The 18869-nt window shown below is 47.7% G+C and overlaps 1 protein-coding gene across 2 annotated transcripts in view; it reads right to left on the bottom strand.

Moving 5' to 3' along the window:
• The window catches only part of rev3l (REV3 like, DNA directed polymerase zeta catalytic subunit), a 96774-nt gene extending 78505 nt beyond the window's left edge, over positions 1-18269 (bottom strand). Inside the window, exon 1 of one of the 2 annotated variants that reach the window (XM_088626824.1) lies at positions 17279-18269. In XM_088626824.1, the coding sequence (XP_088482950.1) occupies positions 17279-17417 (139 nt within the window). In that variant the 5' untranslated portion in view covers positions 17418-18269. The remainder of the gene's footprint in view (positions 1-17278) is intronic. The other variant, XM_088626823.1, reaches the window with a different exon arrangement.
• Positions 18270-18869: the final 600 nt, after the last annotated feature.

Below are 18869 nucleotides of genomic sequence, written 5' to 3'. Positions count from 1 at the left end.
GGACAACTGGAGACTCTTTTTGGAGTATGTGGCTAATACACGCACAAACCTTACTAGGGTAAGGTTAATCTAGCACAGTTTACGGCCTCGCATACTGCAATGGGAATCGCTGGTCTGAATCTGAGGTCTTACAGTAGGCATCTGCACCTAGGCTCCGTCACTGCGAACCCAGGGACGGGACAGGATTTCTGGGGTAGCTTGTTGTAGGGGTGTAACTCTGTTGTGCTGGCCAAATTTCCCCCTGGCCCTCTAATAATCCCCATCTCTGAACCGGCTTCATTACTGTGCTCTCCTCCCCACTGAGAGCTGCTGTGTTGGGAGCGTACTGGAACATCATCCAGGTGGGGCTGCACACTGGTGGTGGTGGAGGGGATCCCCATTATCTGTAAAGTAAAGCGCTTTGAGTGGAGTGTCCAGAAAAGCGCTATATAAGTGTAAGGATTAGTATTATTGTGTAGCTGGTCAGGGTAACCCAAACCTTCTGCTCAGCAGTGAGCACTGCCACCTGCACAGTATCAGTGGCCCCGGGGTGTTATCAGCTGCTGTCCTTCCTCTGGTACCTTACACTTCCTGCTGGCGCTGCGGGCTCCAGCGCAAGACGCAGCGAACGCACAGACGCTGAATGTTTCAGAGGATGCGCCCGCGCTGTCGCCTGCTCCCCGATACTGGCGTCGTGCGGCCTGGGGTGGTACACTTTGCCAAGGGTCGGGGGGAAAAACAGAGTACCAGTGAGAAATGTAAAAAGCACCTCTGCATGAAAGAGTGTTAACTTGAATGTAACCAGCAGTGTTGTACACGTGTGTTGTAGTCCACAATTCATTGTTAAGGAGGATAATTTACGCGCCTTTAAGGCCATGAACCTCTTTATCTAGTCTTCCTTCGTCGACTGACGTATAACAGAATATGTTCAGTAGTGTAGGGCTCATTCTTTAATTTACTGCAATTACGTGAAGTAAGGGCTTTCACATTCACTAAAACAGAGCTCGACTGATGGGGGAAAAAAAATCATCACATTTCCCTTTTCGGGAATCAATTCGAAATCACTGAAGGAAGCGGGTAGGGGCACCGAGTCGCTCCATGTACATCTGGCCTCGGCTGTACAACAGATGAGTCTCCATATCGACGGTGTATTTCTGAGCCCGCTACACATTTAACAGACACTCCATTACCTCAGAAAACAAGGACACTATTAGAACCCGCTGTGAGACTGTAGGCAGAGGAACAGGACCTCGTTGTACAGCGCAATTGTGAAATCTAACAACGCCAAAATACCTACACCAAGAGAAATGGACACAGACAACAGAATAATTTTTCTGAACATGTCTGCCTTTTTTTCCGCCTGTCTAAATTTGATATTCATGGCATGCCTTTCTGACACACTTCAGAACACGCAGGAGAAGCGGGATTGGTGCATTATGAAGCAGAGAAATATGCATAGGCTGTTCTCAGAGACATTCTGCTATAGAACAACACAAGGGGAGGGGGGCAACCATCCCTTTCCAGACACATTTATTGACCACCGTTCACCTATAGGGGTGTTATTGTTAATGCAGACACAGAAATTCGCAACAGTCACAGAAAAGACAATCTGTGCGCATTTTGTGCTCTTTAACGTTGACAGATTAGTGCCTATTTAACATGCTTTCGATAACACACAGCAATCCTGTTACAATAAAGCTTGTCTGCATTTAAAAAGGGCATTCCATTCCTGTACTAAGGCCTCCAGAGTGCACAATCTGTGCTGCACAGGCTTTTGTTTTTACTGCAACCTACAAGGATTTGTGTATTGCCACATCTCCAGAGTACAATTTCTGCATCTACCACAATGAACAGAATCAGGTCTGTATTGTGAAAATCGCGCGGTACAATTAATAACATGTGTAAGGGAAGGGAAAATAAAAACGGTTTTGTCTGAACACAGAACATGGCCATTTTGATACGTTCTCATCTGGAGACGCCGGGCAGGGCAAACGGAGATTAAATTCCTCCAGAAGAGGAAATACGAACATGAACTAATTAGTTAAAAACAGAATACAAGTGGTTGCTTTAAAGGTTGTGCAAATGGTGACAGAAAATGCGAAAACTACTTTGAAAGACACCCAGATTCCAATGATGAAGGCTGAAATACTATAGGCAAAATGATTTTTGTGCCTCCCCCCCGCCCCATTCGGCTGTTGGGTTACAAATAATGAATAGAATTCCAGAAAACGAACAAAAAAACGAAATCCAGAAACCCGGAGTAATTCCCACTAAAGCACAACTTGCCAAGTCGGGAACTTTCACTGCCATTTTCATGTAAAACCTTGGCTCCCAACAGGTCTGAATATACGAGCGGTCCCGGCTGAGAAACCACAAACGACTCCCCCCTGCATCGCGCGTCGCCGAAAGCGAGGCGATGCGCCGCACAGCTAAACACAGACCAACTGTTGACAATTACACGACTGCTGTTCCCAGAGCGAAACAAAGCTGTGTGTGTGTGTAAGTGTGTGTGTGTGTGTGGACACCCGCCCCCCTGCTGCGCCTCACCCGGGCCTCTCGCCTCTCGGTGCGCCTTTGCGCGCCGGAGGTCTCCACTCTGCTTGAGGTCAGGCGTGTCGCCGCACCGCGTTCCCCCTCGCCCCCTTTCACACACCAGCTCTGCGCCCGGGACACAACCAGACCCGGAGCCGAGGGCGAAACCCGTTTGAAATGCCCAGAAAAACATCACGGCGGCTCCTATGATCCGCTGGCGCCGCTTTTTACTTTTCACACACAGGGAAAACAGCTATTTATTTAGAGAAAGTGCCTCTCTGTGTTTTCTCTCTGTGAAGGGGAATTTAAACATGTATATATCTGAAAGAACAGGATGGGGTTATGTGACACAGAGGCCATAAATGATTAAAAAGTCCATTCGTTTCAGAGCAACGTCCTTCATCAGCTGTTTTGAAAGATATACTTCATTTATATTTCATTTCTTTCCTATAAATTGAAGACGACCTTCTGTCTGAAAAGAAGGACTTTTTCATCTTTTCAAGCTTGTGTGCCACATTATAACTTCCTTCTTAATTATTTTCTTTCTTGATTGTATACTGCAGTTCAACTGATTCTCTATACATACACAGCGACTTGTGGGTTAGCAACACATGGCAGGATTTTAGCACCATAAAATACTTTTTCAGATTTACTCACAAGTGAAACGTATTAAACGCAGAAGGTTGTAAAACCTTTGAAGTTCATCTGTACCTGGATAATACACATCTATTTATGTCATTATGCAAGCAAAAGAGAGAAACTGACGGATCTGAAAGACTCCATTCCGGGCACACATGGGGAGTTTTCTGCTTCAGGCTGCTGCTGGAGTTGTGGCCAGAGGTCTGCCGTGACAGCGAGGCGCGGTGATTTGTAGCAGCCGACTGCAGACATATTGACCACTGAACATCTCCTCATCCAGCAGATCACAACGTGTAACAGCCAAGCATGTGTCCCACATTGATCAGTGCTTTAAACTGTCAGCTCCCAATTACACAGCACAACAACATCTCCACTTCCAACAGACTTTCGCCAGGAGCTGTGCTCTGCATTATAAAAACAAACAGCCTACGTAAAACAAAACGGACTCACTTTTACAAAGCCAAGGCACATAAAACCTCTTGCAACATTTTATCAGGCACGTTTAAGGTCTTACGACAGAGCCATGCCATTTGAAACTGATGACCCTTGACACAGAGGTTAGCCTACATCTGAAATACAGCGCAAGAAAACCCACAACAATGGAACAGACCAAAACATGCTACGGAACCAAAGACTAGTCTTCTATCAGTGCCCTCGAGATGTATTTATTCTCCCGATGAAATGGCAATAAAATCAAAACATCAAATAGCAGCACAAGTTAAGATCGGGATAAGGTCTTAAAATTCTGATAATGTTTTACTGTAGTCATAATAACATTGCACAGAGCAAAGTCATATTTGCCAAAAATAATTCATTGAGTTCCAGCAAACAAAACCTTCAAATTTGTTCACAGCTTTTGTTGAAAGTTTTTCTTTCAACAAAATCCAACAGAAACAGATCTATGGTAACATTCTGCTCTTGGGAAGTGAAATGGAACTATATTGAGGACTCTGAAAGTTATCCCTTTCCCTTGCATATAAAAGGAAGCAACAGACTGGAGAGTTTTAGGAGTATCGTGCATCATCACGATTGAGAGAGCTCCCTGAGGTCTGCGAACAAATCGTCAATGACCTCCACATGTTGAGGGGGCTGGGAAAGAATCCACAAAGAGCTGAACTGAACACTTTCCCCCATGGTGTCCATGACTGAGAAATTAAAGGCTACTCATATACTCTGCCAGGAAAAGGACGCAAGTGTGTTTTGGAACAAGTAAAGGTGTCTTCCACACTGAAAAGAGAAGAATAGGAACACAACATTTCGTCTGTGGAGCCTTCTTCCCAAGTGTGTTTTGCCAAGTCAGGCTGTGAAAGAAGTGGTCTGGGAGGCCGCTGAACATCCTAACCCAACATGTATTCACATCATGTTAAGCTCTCCAAAACAATCTGGCATCTTCAACATACTCAATATACGAGATCCATTAATCGCATCTTCCAGTACAGGCTGCAGGGGAGCTGGAACCTATCCCAGCCAGCAAGGCGGGGTACACTCTGGACTGGATGCCAGTCTATCACAGAGCGCACACACACACACACACACACACACACACACACACACACACACACACACACACAGTTTCCACAGATGCCAATTAACCTCCCAGCACGTCTGTGGACTGCGAGACGAAACCGGAGCACCCGGAGGAGACTCACGTGAACACAGGGAGAACATGCACACTCCACACAGACAGCACCCCAGGTCCAGATTTGAACCCAGGGCCCCAGCGCTGCAAGGCAACACTAACCCTTGCGCCAATGTGCCGCCCCCACATTGGGGGGGCTAAAGAAACAGTGATCTGAGGGCAACTCGAATTAGTCCGACTTAATATGAGTGAGCACTGGAACCACTTTTGAAATGAAAACGAGTTTTGTGGGCACGCTCATCAATGTTACATCGATAAAGGAAAGCTCACGTTGAGAAAACATTCAGGCCCACTGTGAAACAGGCCAGGGGGTCTCCTGGATTTTGGGGTTGTTTTGCATCTGTGGGTCCTGAGTCTATTGTTGAGCTAGAGCTCATGATTCCCCCCGACACTTACCGGGACACTCGGGTTAAACAGCCTGTCCCCTCTTCAGAGAAGCTCAACGGTGGCCCAAAGTGAAGAGCTTGGCAGAGAAACAAACTGACAGACAGTTAACTGACCATCTCCACTCAAGAAAGCAGTTCGCAAACCCAGCTCAAAGGGTCTGAAGGACTTGAGGAATACTGCCAGGAGAAATGGTCCCAAATCCACCGTCTGAAATACCAGAAGCTCTGAGCACATGACAGGAGGTACCTGCTCAGTGCTATCCCTGTTAGAGAAGGAGTTACAAAATACTGCTACAGGGGTGGGAAGAAATGTGTCCCTTGGGTTTTCTGGTCTTAAATTACAATGCTCTGTGCAATGCCATTAGGATTACTGTATAAGATTTGGATTTTTTAAGCACGAAACACTAGGCAGCTGATAAATCTTCCTTACACTGGATGTTTATTGTCCCCATTTCATCAGGGGTATTAATACATTTGGAGGGCACGAAACATGGGGCAGTGCCTGACACAGGTGCTCTTTCTGGAAGTGCTGTGGGAAACGCAGACTGTGTGCATCAACGATTACGTGAAGATCAGAAAACAAAAGGATCAGAAGGAAGTGCCATTACAAGTCACAATATACCGTACTTTAATGTGTCTTAACCACACCTCTAAGGAACACTAAACTGAGGCCTTAGCATGAACTGCACACAGGCACGACAAAAGCACTATTGAACAACTGAGAGAAGTCTTCTTCAGAGATGAATCCCCAAATGCAGTGGTGTCTTTGTTCTCTAGTCTCACTTAATGCTTTACCCACCACAGTAACAACACCTTATACATTAGATTTATGTGACAGAGAATATATAAAAAACCAATTGATTGAGCTGAACAAAGAATTTTGTAAAGGCACTGGTAAAACAGAGCCGAAGAGCCGGAACAGAGTTACAGGGACTCCAGTCTTTCTTTCCAACGGGTCGAGTGAATTATGGCACACGGAGGGCTAAAACTTTTCTCGTATTCCTTTTCGCCCAGCCGAGAAGTCCAATGCAGAGGGCAGCTCATAGGAATACAATTGCACCGCGTCAGCAAGCAGACAAATGTCTAGACAAGGGAAAAAACCGAAAGGCAGCTCCATCCATACCATGGGCACGCCGTCCACAATCAATGTGGGCTGATTGTTTCTGGAGAAGCACGCAGCTCCATTAACCTTGAGGAATGTTTAGGTGATTGCTACTGTATGTGCTGAGCCACACAGCTGATACTCTGTTGAGAAAATGCTACAGCAAAGCAAAATATACAGTGAGCTTGATTAATGGGGCGATGAGGGAACTAAGCTTTTCTGTACTCCGCGAAATACTTCTACATTTTTAACTGCATTTACTATGGCATTTGAGAAAATATATATAAAAGCAAGAATGAACCTAGAGAAAGCATCAGATAGTGATGCTTTCAGACAAACTTAATGGTCGCATGAAACATTTCACTAATGAACCCTGTGAAAGGAAGAAAAGGGCAGGCAAACTATTCACCGTTCAGAACTCTTCCCTGCTGCTACTAATCCCATAAGAAACTGAAGCTTCAGGTCTAAATGGCGTGTTATTTCAATCCCTCCAACAACCAAATCAAGTAAATAATTTCAACACAACTAAAAATATTCACACACCGTACGGGGGATCTGTGCCGAGGGGATTCAATCCCGCGTATTAATTCCAGGCTGTCAGCTGGCAAATCTACGTCTTGGTACAAGCCGTTCCGTGGAATATAGGGGAAAGGCTGTAATGAATCAACTGAATCAGAAGGGACTTTCTGCGCACACACACACACACACACACACAGCCTCCCAATATTCCAGTGCTCCATTTCTGATCCTGCAGCATTCAAATCCCTTTTGTTGCACCAGGAAGGAGCTATTAAACACATCAATCAGAGGAAATGTGGTGCCGTGGCAGGAGTGTTTCTATACCGTTAGCGTAAGATCGGAGCAGGGAAAACGCAAGAAGGATTTGATAGATGCCAGCCCCCCGCAGAGATGGGAATGAGGAAACCGTAGAATAATCAAACTTCCCAAAAAAAAAAGAGAGAGAGAGAGAGACAGCAGTCAGAAAGTGCACATGCACTCAGTGGAGACGCGCTCTGGAATGGCGTGAAAGACGAGACGATCCGAGTCCAGCGCCCGCGGTGTGTCAAAGGCCTGTACTGGAGGGGTCGCTCTGGGCCAGACCCGGGCCCAGCTCTGGATGGGCGAGAGAGCGTGGCACCAGGTCCAGGTCCAGGTCAGATCGCACCTAAGCAAAGCCACCACACCCACACACCACCCATGGGGGGAACAGGAGCACCAGGCAGCAAACAGAAGTGGCCAAAGAGGTGGCCTTCACACCAGGAAGAACGGACATAATTCACCCAAGTTACCACAGGACTTCATAACAACTGCACACCACACACAGCTTGCACTCCTCCCTGTAACAATGATACACACTACACAAGGCCCTACTCCTCAGTCACAATAACGCTACACTGTGTTCTGCCAAACTCTCCCCAATATCCTTCATTACTCTGAAGACATACTAAGTTATACTAACACAACCATTAAAAACACTAGCCAAAGTTCCAGCAAGCATAAACAGATGCCAATATCAGTGGAGGAGGCGGGAATACTTTTCCATTCTTCATTCCTGCTTCCGCACGCTGCAGGGCGGCTCTCAGATCTCTGGAGTCGTGGGCCGTACCGAGAGGCAGCCGGTACGTTCCAGAGTTTGCCTTGTGCGACACGCGCGGTATCTGCCGCCAGTCCCGAGACCTCCGGAGCGGAGTGACGTAGCACAGGCAGGCCCCTGCTACCCAGCCCCCTCGAGCCCCCCGTCAGCCCTGCAGGGGTCACTGTGGTGCTCACCCCCCCCCCCCCAGGAGGTCTGCATCTGAGCCTCCTAGAAGACCTACAGCCTGTTCACACTCGCCGGAAAATACACCGCGAAGCCGTCTACATCCAGGACAAGACGAGGACGCCATTCTGCACGAAACTCTTCAAATCTGATGTGAACAAAAACCACCCCTAGCCGCTAGCGCGGTTAAGGAGCCCTTAAAAAGGCGGAGGGATCTCAGGCATGGCCTTTCTGAGAAAACGCATTCAAGCTTCAGCGTGTCACAAAAGCCCCAGTCATAACTACTTATCACGGCCTGCAGACACGGTGCTGGAAGTAACCAGGCCGTCTCCAAGCGCTAATGACCTTTACGCTGTAAATACTGAGGCATTTCCTTGTAAACAGGAAGTAGCCTGTAGCTTAAGACATCCATACCCGCAATCTACCTGCAGTTCCAAGCACACTCTACTGCACTTTCACACTCACCGCCCAGAGAAAGACTGCATGCGCTGCAGGTTTCGTTAGATCATCGAAAACTTCTCATTTAGGAATTGAGAGGTGAAATGTTAGGCATGCAGGAGATTGGGCAACAAGTGTAGAGCAAACCCAAGAACGGTAACACGTTTAGGAGGAAACAAACATAAGATTTTAAAATTGATAGGGCCTTTCTAATTAACGAAGCATCAGATCTCTTAATCCCCGCTCTGATGTTCACGGCACTCAGAGGAATTCAGTCAGAAGGTATTTAAGCCCTCCCTGGGTGCAAGCGCAGACCCTTATTCATCCCTCTCAGCAGCTGACTGCCTGACCCTTTCTTCAGGTCAATGGGTCATGCAGGTTTCTCAACGTCCAAACAGCAGAGGAATAAACAGATTCCCAGCTTCCTCAAGCCAGGAGTGAAAAACTGCAAGGCCATCGCCGTGCACTAGCTATAAAACGACAAGTCGCTCCAGTGCTGACCAGTTTCAGCTCCTCTCGCGGGGACACCGCTTCAGCTGGTCCTCGCCCCAGTTTAAACTCTGCCCGTTCCGTCGCCATGCTCCCAGGGTGCTGCGGTGTAGAACTCTGCTGCGTTAACATGAGCTACGCCCGGGGGGGGAGACCCTGAACGGAACACAATGAGAGGGCCGAAGTGCTTAAGTGGGCCCCCCAGAATAAAATGTTTCTGTGCAGATAAGGAATTCAAGCCGGATCTAGCCGAACCAATTAGGAGCCTGGGCTGACGCTGACAAAAGAAGCAGGAAGCAGGGTGTCAAGTGACAAAGAAAGCAAGTGGAGCTGGGAGCTTGTGCAGGTCAAAGGAGGATACAGCTGGTTCACGAAGCACATGGTCTTGATTTAATGGTTGCCAGTGGAGAAGTTTTTTTTGAAAAATACACAAAAAAAACATCTTATTAAGGAACTAAAAAAGGGACTATTTTAAAGACTTAAATTTGTCTCTGCCCCATATTGGAAATAAATTTAGTTCCACTCAGTTAGATGTTTCAACATTTACAGAAAGCTGGTGCTTTTTTGTTACACAACTTTAAGCTAACATTTTTAGGTGAACATTTTCATAAACATTTTAATACAACGGCTTTGGCCTCAACCAGGGTGTTAAGCAAGTTTTATTAGACGTTTTCTCATATTGCATGAAGTAAGTAATTTTAAAGGAGATGTTGCATTAGAATCAGTTTAAAAGCAAAACACTAACGTGGAAGAAGCAGCTCTTCAATTTCCTCCCACCACCAGAAACATTACTGGATTTGGTGAAAACAATACACCATTTCATCACATCACCCCTCTAGACAGAGGGCATGTGGCAGAACCCAGTCTACTGCACAGGTGAACTCTGAACTTGGCATGGTTTCCCAACTCCTTCCCCAGTGCAACAAGCATTTCCTGAAAAAGCACCCTCCAACGAAGAACTTTCCTCCAGAAAGCCAGGTGTTTTGTCTCTTCCCTGGTCGTGCTCTTGATGCACTGATTCCTGCTGTTGTGAAAGGGCTGCTGTGGAACATCACGGTGCCCTTAATCCAGCACCGAGCTGTGCAGATTCCCTGCGGTCCATCCCATCGCACACGGACTGAAGCAGTGCACCACGAGGCTCACACAGGCGGCAGGAGCAGCCTTGCTATTAAATGACATGACTGCTAACACGTTTATAACCAGACAGCCTGCTGCCTCTCACAGTCGGCGCAGGAGCCCCTGGGCTATGGGAAAGCAACACTTTATTTTTCCCCACTAGGAGTTACAAAGCACCAACACACTTTTCATCAGGACTAGATGAGCACAAACACAGCTTGGGACAATAAAGCAAATGGCGTACAAACTAAACTGGGGGGTACAGCACCCTGATATCGGTTTCAGGAAGTTGGATTCTTTGATATATGTACACTGAAAATCGAAAGAGACTGATCACATATCACAGCAACAAATTCACAAACATTTTATTGGGGGAAACTATACTTTTTGCCAGCCAGGATGCAGGGACGCTTATTAAGCTGATTAACACTCGTCATCGATAGGGGGTTACTGCGACAGTGGTGGGCTTGCAGCATGGGTGGCCACTGCTGGAAGCAAAAAAAAAAGCTGTACCTCTGCAGCAGCAAAAGCTTTGCAGATGCCTTCCATGTGGGATTCTGTCCCATTCCTCTCGTAGAGCCAGGAAGAAGCATGTAACTGTTCACTGGCCTCTGAGCCCTGGAGGACACCTGTTCTCTCAGGTCATCTCACAGATGCTCTCCAGGACTCAGGTCTGGCAAGTAGGGCATCCATAGCATCTTCATGATGTGCACGAGCAGCATGGGGAGCTGGGCTGTCTCATCTCTTATAGCATCTTCATGAGGTGCACGAGCAGCATGAGGAGCTGGGCTGTCTCATCTCTTATAGCATCTTCATGAGGTGCACGAGCAGCATGAGGAGCTGGGCTCTTATCTCATCTCTTATAGCATCTTCATGAGGTGCACGAGCAGCATGAGGAGCTGGGCTGTCTCATCTCTTATAGCATCTTCATGATGTGCACGAGCAGCTGAGCTGTCTTATCTCATCTCTTATAGCATCTTCATCAAGTGCACGAGCAGCAGGAGGAGGTGGGCTGTCTTATCTCTTATAGCATCTACATGATGTGCACGAGCAGCACGAGTACCTGGGCTGTCTTATCTCATCTTCACGAGGTGCACGAGCAGCACGAGGAGCTGGGCTGTCTTATCTCATCTCGTATAGCATCTTCACGAGGTGCACGAGCAGCACGAGGAGCTGGGCTGTCTTATCTCATCTTCACGAGGTGCACGAGCAGCACGAGGAGCTGGGCTGTCTTATCTCATCTCGTATAGCATCTTCACGAGGTGCACGAGCAGCATGAGGAGCTGGGCTGTCTTATCTCATCTCGTATAGCATCTTCACGAGGTGCACGAGCAGCATGAGGAGCTGGGCTGTCTCATCTCTTATAGCATCTACATGAGGTGCACGAGCAGCATGAGGAGCTGGGCTGTCTCATCTCTTATAGCATCTTCATGAGGTGCACGAGCAACATGAGGAGCTGGGCTGTCTCATCGCTTATAGCATCTTCATGAGGTGCACGAGCAGCTGAGCTGTCTTATCTCATCTCTTATAGCATCTTCATGAGGTGCACGAGCAGCATGAGGAGCTGGGCTCTCTTATCTCATCTCTTATAGCATCTTCATCAAGTGCACGAGCAGCAGGGTGAGGTGGGCTATCTTATCTCATCTCTTATAGCATCTACATGAGGTGCACGAGCAGCACGAGGAGCTGGGCTGTCTCATCTCTTATAGCATCTTCATGAGGTGCACAAGCAGCAGGAGGAGGTGGGCTGTCTTATCTCATCTCGTATAGCATCTTCATGATGTGCACGAGCAGCATGAGGAGCTGGGCTGTCTTATCTCAGCTCTTATAGCATCTTCATGATGTGCACGAGCAGCATGGGGAGCTGGGCTGTCTTATCTCAGCTCTTATAGCATCTTCATGAGGTGCACGAGCAACATGAGGAGCTGGGCTGTCTCATCTCTTATAGCATCTTCATGAGGCGCACGAGCAGCACAAGGAGCTGGGCTGTCTTATCTCATCTCTTATATCATCTACATGAGGTGCACGAGCAGCACAAGGAGGTGGGCTGTCTTATCTCATCTCTTATAGCAACTTAACTAGGGTCACGTCCAGCCTCATACAGACTGCTAGCACAAAGGCATCAACTCTGGACAAGCAGGACACACTGACTGCTTTCCAGTTTCTTCCTTGACATTTTCCGGGCTTAGAATTCAGCAAACTGAAATGCATCATCCCTTGGGGCCAGTTACCTGTCTCACCGATGAGATAGTTACGTGCTAATTTGATAGATAAGCAGTGCTGCCTGGGTTAAATTCTGGACCTGGGTGCGATCTGTGTGGAGTTTGCATTTTCTCCCCCATGTTCAGACGGGATTCCAAACATTATTCCACTGATTAGTCCAAAGACATACTGGTAGGTTAACTGGCTGACTGGCGTCCCATCCAGGGTGTACCCTGCCTTACGCCTCTTGCTTGCTGGGACAGACTCCGGCTCCCCTGAACTGGACATGGTGATGGTTGTCCGTTGTGTCCAACGATGACGGTTGTACTTTGTGCAGCTCATCTGTTCGGAAGATGAGCTGCATGGAGAAACCTGTGCAGGAGAGCTTTATGAAGAGGGAAACTCATTATACTGGGGCAGTCCCACTCGCTCGACCTCAGAAGCCTGGGAACAGTGGTACGAGTAGTTGTCACGACTGGAGACTTCCTTGGTTGAAGTGGATGGCCATGACGCCTTTCTGTGCCTTGTCATGCCCTTCGCTTTCCATGGAGCGTTACGACACTATAGCGTCCCCCATCACTATACTGGGGCATTAGGACCCACACAGACCACAGGGTGAGCGCCCCCTGCTGGCCCCACTAATACCTCTTCCAGCAGCAACCTCAGCTTTCCCAGGAGTCTCCCCTCCAGGTGCTGACCAGGCCCACACTGCTGAGCTCCAGTGGGCTGCCTGGTGTGAGGTGCAGGGTGATATGGCTGCTGGCTGACCTGGACAAGCAGTTAGCGAACGTGATGTGCGATGAAGAAACCAACGATAATCAAGAGTATAACAGTCAATCAGGAATGACTAAATAACCAAAATACATCAAAATACCTTTGACCTCCTGGACATCAAATATATTTCATCAGTACCCAAAATTCACTTGATTCATCCAACAACAAACGCAGAAAACGAGTGATACATTTCTTTTTATCCACAGCACAAACATACACAAGTGTTTTGCAGAGGACTTGACAAATAAAGCACAAGAAGCTTTGGTTTAAAGATCAAGCACGGAAATGGGTGTTGTGTTGCAAACATTTAACTTCCTGACACTTTGTTTCATAAAGTGCTATGCTCCTATACAACAAGAAAGCCCTTGTGTGCTGCCTGAATAACGGACTATTAATTAAACAGCACATGTTCAAGATGCCATGAGTATCGGCAGCATAGCCTGCCACCTGCAACCCTCCAGACCTGCCATTGATCACCTCTTGCATGTCTGAAAGGCAACAGAATGACATGCAATGGCAAACACACCCTCCTGTTTAAACACTGGCACGTAGCTTATAAAACTACCAAAGGAAAAGCAAGAACTGTTTGCAAGCAAACCCAATATATATGGGCCTATTTTACTTTTAAATACATGATATTAGCGTCCGATCGTTTCTTTCTGAAGGAATAAAACGGATTGCCCGTCTGTACATTTCAGAAGGTCTCGGGACACAAAGGCCCTAACTAACGCCCAGTGTTGCCACAGCGCGGTACAAAACACTGGTCTCAGACGCAGCACAATCAATGTCTGCTGACTGGCGCAAGAGAGTACAGCATGAAAACAGTCCGAGGCAATGGAAGGAAAATGAGCACGTCCCCTGCATGTCTTGACAGATAATTTTCGGAGCCAAATGAAGGAAACGTTCTGCTCTGCGCTCCCTGGTGGTTCATTTTCTCGTGTACGGAATTACATGGGAGGTGGCAGACGCAATGAAAGTCAGGAATACAGATGACAGATGCAGAGCATTCAGATCAGCTAGTCCTGTTACTGTACCTGCGCAGCACCTTTCATTCGTCTCCCTCCCCTGTCTCATCAGAGCTCTCCCACACCCCCACCTCACACAGGCCACACACACTGCTGCGCAGGATTTCAACACCACCCCTACCCTGACAACACACACCAAACAACCGACTGCGCTCGTGTTTTCTCCTTCTGAATGGAAAATGAAAATGCAGAAATACCACACATCTTGAAATGAAGACGAAAAGCCCTACACCTGGAAAGATGACAAAAAATCCCATCTTTGATCTAAGAAGCAATGTACACACCACCTTTGCAATCAGGCTCTGTGTTTTCACTTTACCTACCAAGATCTCAAGATCCCTACAACACATTCAAGTGGGTAAAATTACAGTGGACGAGTAATACATTAGGTGCAATTATATGTGAGACAGCTTTTCATTTGTTCTTGGATCAAGCAGATGATTCACAGGCTGACTCCCTTGGTGTCAAGCTGGCCTGTTCTTTGAAAAGAGAGCTTCACATAAAAGAGCAACTCCTTTCAAGGTATGGAACCACAAAACGAGCTTCCCTCACCTACATAAGAAACGGAATACGGTCTACAGAAATGTCAAGTTAAATGGGTTAGAGGGAATCTCAAACGTTTCGACTAGTAAAGATTCTAAAACCAGCGCAGGCTGAGCTCCATGGCTCAGGCACTGTGGGATCAAACCCGGGTCATGGCAGTCGCCAAGTAAGAGTGCCACTACTGCCACTGAGGATCGGGCGGGATTAATCCCTAAAGCTCTCTGGGCTCCTGGAGAGACACGGCAGCCCCTGTGGCCTCCTGGACAGCCAGGCCTGTGGTGCTGGCAGTGCGAGACGTGCCTCTGCTCCAATCAGTGCCTGTTTTCCGGCACGCATGGGGGTCTGTGAAGAGTCAGGTCAGGAGGGGTATACCCACACCTCCTCATTCCCAGAGCGGTGGCTCTGTGGCTCAGGATCTGCGCCTGTGGCTGGAAGGCTGCCGGTTCAAATCCCGCAGCCGGCAGAGGAATCCTACTCCTTTGGGCCCCTGAGCAAGGCCCTGAACCCCAGCTGCTCCAGGGGCGCCGTATTAATGGCTGACCCTGCACTCTGACCCCCAGCTTCTCTCCCTGTCTGTGTGTCTCACGGAGAGCAAGCTGGGGTCTGCGAAAAGACAAATTCCTAATGCAAGAAAATGTATATGGCCAATAAAGTGATCTTATCTTATTCTCCCCTGTGTGCGGCTGCAGGATCTCTCCTGTGAACCTCTAGTGAAAACGAGGACTGGGCAGTTATATAACAAAGCAGAAGGAACAAGGCTGACAGAGACTGTGTGGATCGCAGAGCTGCTGCTGCCTAGACGAGTTACTGACCTGAGGCCAATAACAGCAAGTCTACACCAGCCGCATGCGAGATACCCACAAAGTTCAAAGCACCTGGAAATATCCTGCTTGAATGCCATTTTCCTGGAAGAAACAGATTAATGACTACAGCAGCTTTCGGGGCCAACTGAAAGGGCTGACCTCAGGTGATGCCATTACAGAGATCCCATTTCGTGTTACTGACTGCAGCTTGGACAGCAGTGTCACCACTTTCTGGGTTTACCTTGTCAGCTCTCCAAGGAAAAACAGGTTGTTGCCGTTAGTGGTGGTGGTGGACCAGAATTTCCAAACCTGTGCCCTCGTATGGCAGTCAGGGTCTAATGTCCCAGGCTAAATTTTACTCTGGGCTTGAACTGGCCTCCCTTAACTTCCCCCTGAATTCAACTGGCGGAGCGATTTCTGGCTTCTCCACCTGGCCTGCTGTGTGGTGGGGCTGTGGGTATTTAACGGACTCCCACGGTTCACCCGAGTGGGCTCTGCACTTCAGTGCTGGATGTAGTGGGTGAAGGGCTTCAGAATCCTTTGTGATAAAACCTGCTGCATATATGTGCAGAATTACTGTCAAACATTAATTGCAGGGCCCAAGCCTCAGAAGCTCAGAAAATGGCTTCAGTGTTTTAAAAGGGTTGTGTGTTTGAAAATCAACACAGGACTGCCTGGCACAAGCAGGGAAAGCAAGGGCTGGAGATTTCTGCACCAGTACACTATCCCGTGGAAGCCCAGCCTGGCAGACACGCTAGCAGTCAGCTTTTTGGCATAAAAAACATATATTTAAAGAGTACCTTTCAACTGCTTGACATGCAGATCGCACAGCAGATTTTCAAAAAACCTTGCCAAATCCATGACTACCAGTCACATTCTTGATTCTGAATGCCAGGAAAAAATTACCATGTCACCCAGATGTATTATAGCCTGCATGTACTACACACAAGCGCACGGCTGGAGAAGGATACACACCCTTGGAGATCCCTTAGTAATAACCAATTTCCACAGCAACAGAAAAATACTGGGGAACTTGAGAACGTACAGATGCCAAGTGCACTTGAGACGAGGTAAAATGTTTACGTTGCTACACAGAACCACCAAACAAAACGAGGCAGGCAAACATTTGCCTGGTAGAAAAAAAAAAGAACCGAAAATGACAATTTCGTGCATCACCCCTGAACAGCTCTCCAGCGAAAACAGAGCGCTTTCGGTATGTGGCGTGGTTTGCGTTTTTTTTTACAAATACAGAAGAGAACGCAAACCAGACACAGGATCCGAGTCCGAGCCTGTGGTCAACACATCCACAACGCAGGGACGGGATGTGCACTCAAGACAGAAAGCTTGAAAACTCAGGCTCGCTCACGGCCTTCGGGCACCAGGCGTTCGGTCCCACCTGGGACCAGGACTTAAGAAAACTTAAGAGCGAAGTACTCTCCTCGGCACCGAGGTGGTAATTGAAGAATTGAAGAGAAACAAGACAATCTTGTGTGCCGGCCTTTTGATTTTTGATTTGGACAGCGGAATGCTTGTGAGTCTGAAGCGGAGTCAAACCGTACCTCTGGACGTGCGTGTGTGTGTGAGGGGGGTATGGGGGTAAAACGTTTTTTTTTCCCCGATTTCTCGTTAGCGGGTGTTTGAATCGGTCTCGCCCAACTGGCGCCTTTCCAACTCTGCAGCCTACAGGGGCGAACAGGCGAGCGGCTACGGGGGTTAACCCAGAGTTACGACTAGTTTGCCCGAGCGTGCCAGCCCGCAAAGGCCACGAACTCGGCTGCCCCCGGGGGCGTCGCACCTGGGGTGCCGGGTCTGTGCCGTGTCCCCTCACGAAAAACAAAACTGCGGCACTTACCTGCGGGTGTCGCCCCGAAGATCCGGACCACGGGCACCCTCTTGACTTCGCTCTCTCTGAATTCAGAGCGACAAACGTCCAAGTCTTTCAGAGGACTGGCCATGTAGTAATCTGCCGTGACGATGCGGACTGCGAACATGATTGCTAACGATTAGGAATTGCCGAGCACGACAATAGAGACGCCGGGGTTACATTCAGATAAAGAGAGAGAGAGAAAGGAAAAAAATAACGAGACGGGCTTCTTTGTTTCCAATAAACAGCTTTTAGATGGGCTCTATTTGTCTCATTTGCAAAAAAAAAAACAGCACGAACTATTTTCTAGACGTTCCGAGAGACCGGGCACACAACACGGTTTCTCCTCGTACTGACAGAAACATGATTTCTAAGAAGTACAAGGGTAATCCGAGCTGCAGCTGTTAAAACCATGATGGTGGTGCTGTCTGCCGCTATGCCTCTCTGAAATCAGTGTACGAGTTTTTCAGCATCAGAGCTGCACGCAGTCTCTTCCTAACCGAGACAATAAAAGTGTTTTCGCCGAGCCCTGCCTAGCACATAAGCAGCCAGGCTTCGGCCATCACAGGATAAAAATCACTTTTCTTTTTACTCTCGATGTCTCCCCCTTCCTCGGTTGCCGCTAATCCATTATCTAACATTTTTCTATTTGCTTCACCTTGGGGATCATTTCCTAAAAATCTCTACAACAACAACAACAGTAGCAGCAGCAAAAAAAAAGCGTCAGACTGAGCAAAGGAAGAAAAAAAACTCAAAATGTATCCAATGTGGCAGTCCGTTCAGTTTCTGGCTATGTGCTTCCAATGTGCCATTACAGACATTGTTCCCCCCTTCTCTGTAATATGATCACAGTACTCCTCTGTAACCCTAATCAACACCATTCCTCACTGACAGACCCTCCTCTCTCTCTCTCCGCCTTCTCTACTGGCTCCCGAAACACTGCAGCATTTTCCACAACACCATTGCAGGTCACAGGGCCTCTCCACCGGAAGTCCCGCCCTTGACGTCAACTATTGGCGCTTATCCGGGCACCTACATTCCGAGGGACGGGAGTTCTAACCAATGAAAGGAAAGAAACCGTGTTTACTTTCCGCTTGTCTTGTTTTTCTGATCGCTGATTGGACGGAATGCTTACTGTTGTGCGACATGATTGGTTGCGGGGCTCGTTATCATAGACACGGGCATATATTGCTAGAATGCACGCCAGCTTGCTTTTCGTGGTCAAGAGCTGCCGGCTTCCGGTTGTGGCAGAAGTGTGAGGTTCTGCCCTGCACTGTGCTCGTTTTGTGATAATCTTATATAATCATCGTTAAATTCTGCTGTGCTGTTTACTGGGTTTATCGGAACACACCAGAAAACTCAGCACAAGGAACAACGTCTCACCTGTTATTAATGAGAACACTTGTAAAAACGAATGTGTAAAAGTGTGGGTTTTAAAGGAGGTTTCTTTAGAATATTGTATACAAGTTTGATCACCACGATAGAAATATTGTTCTGAGGGGGAATTTCTGAAGAAAATGCATTTTTACCTGCGATGTTTTAAGAAAATATAAAACAATGACAGTTTAGTATTTAACCA

Source organism: Lepisosteus platostomus, chromosome 3, assembly GCF_059453375.1.
Source record: "Lepisosteus platostomus isolate fLepPlt1 chromosome 3, fLepPlt1.hap1, whole genome shotgun sequence".
Taxonomy (NCBI): Eukaryota; Metazoa; Chordata; class Actinopteri; order Semionotiformes; family Lepisosteidae; genus Lepisosteus; species Lepisosteus platostomus.
The sequence above is the reverse complement of the archived record's forward strand: the minus strand, read 5'-3'. Positions and strand labels throughout refer to the sequence as shown.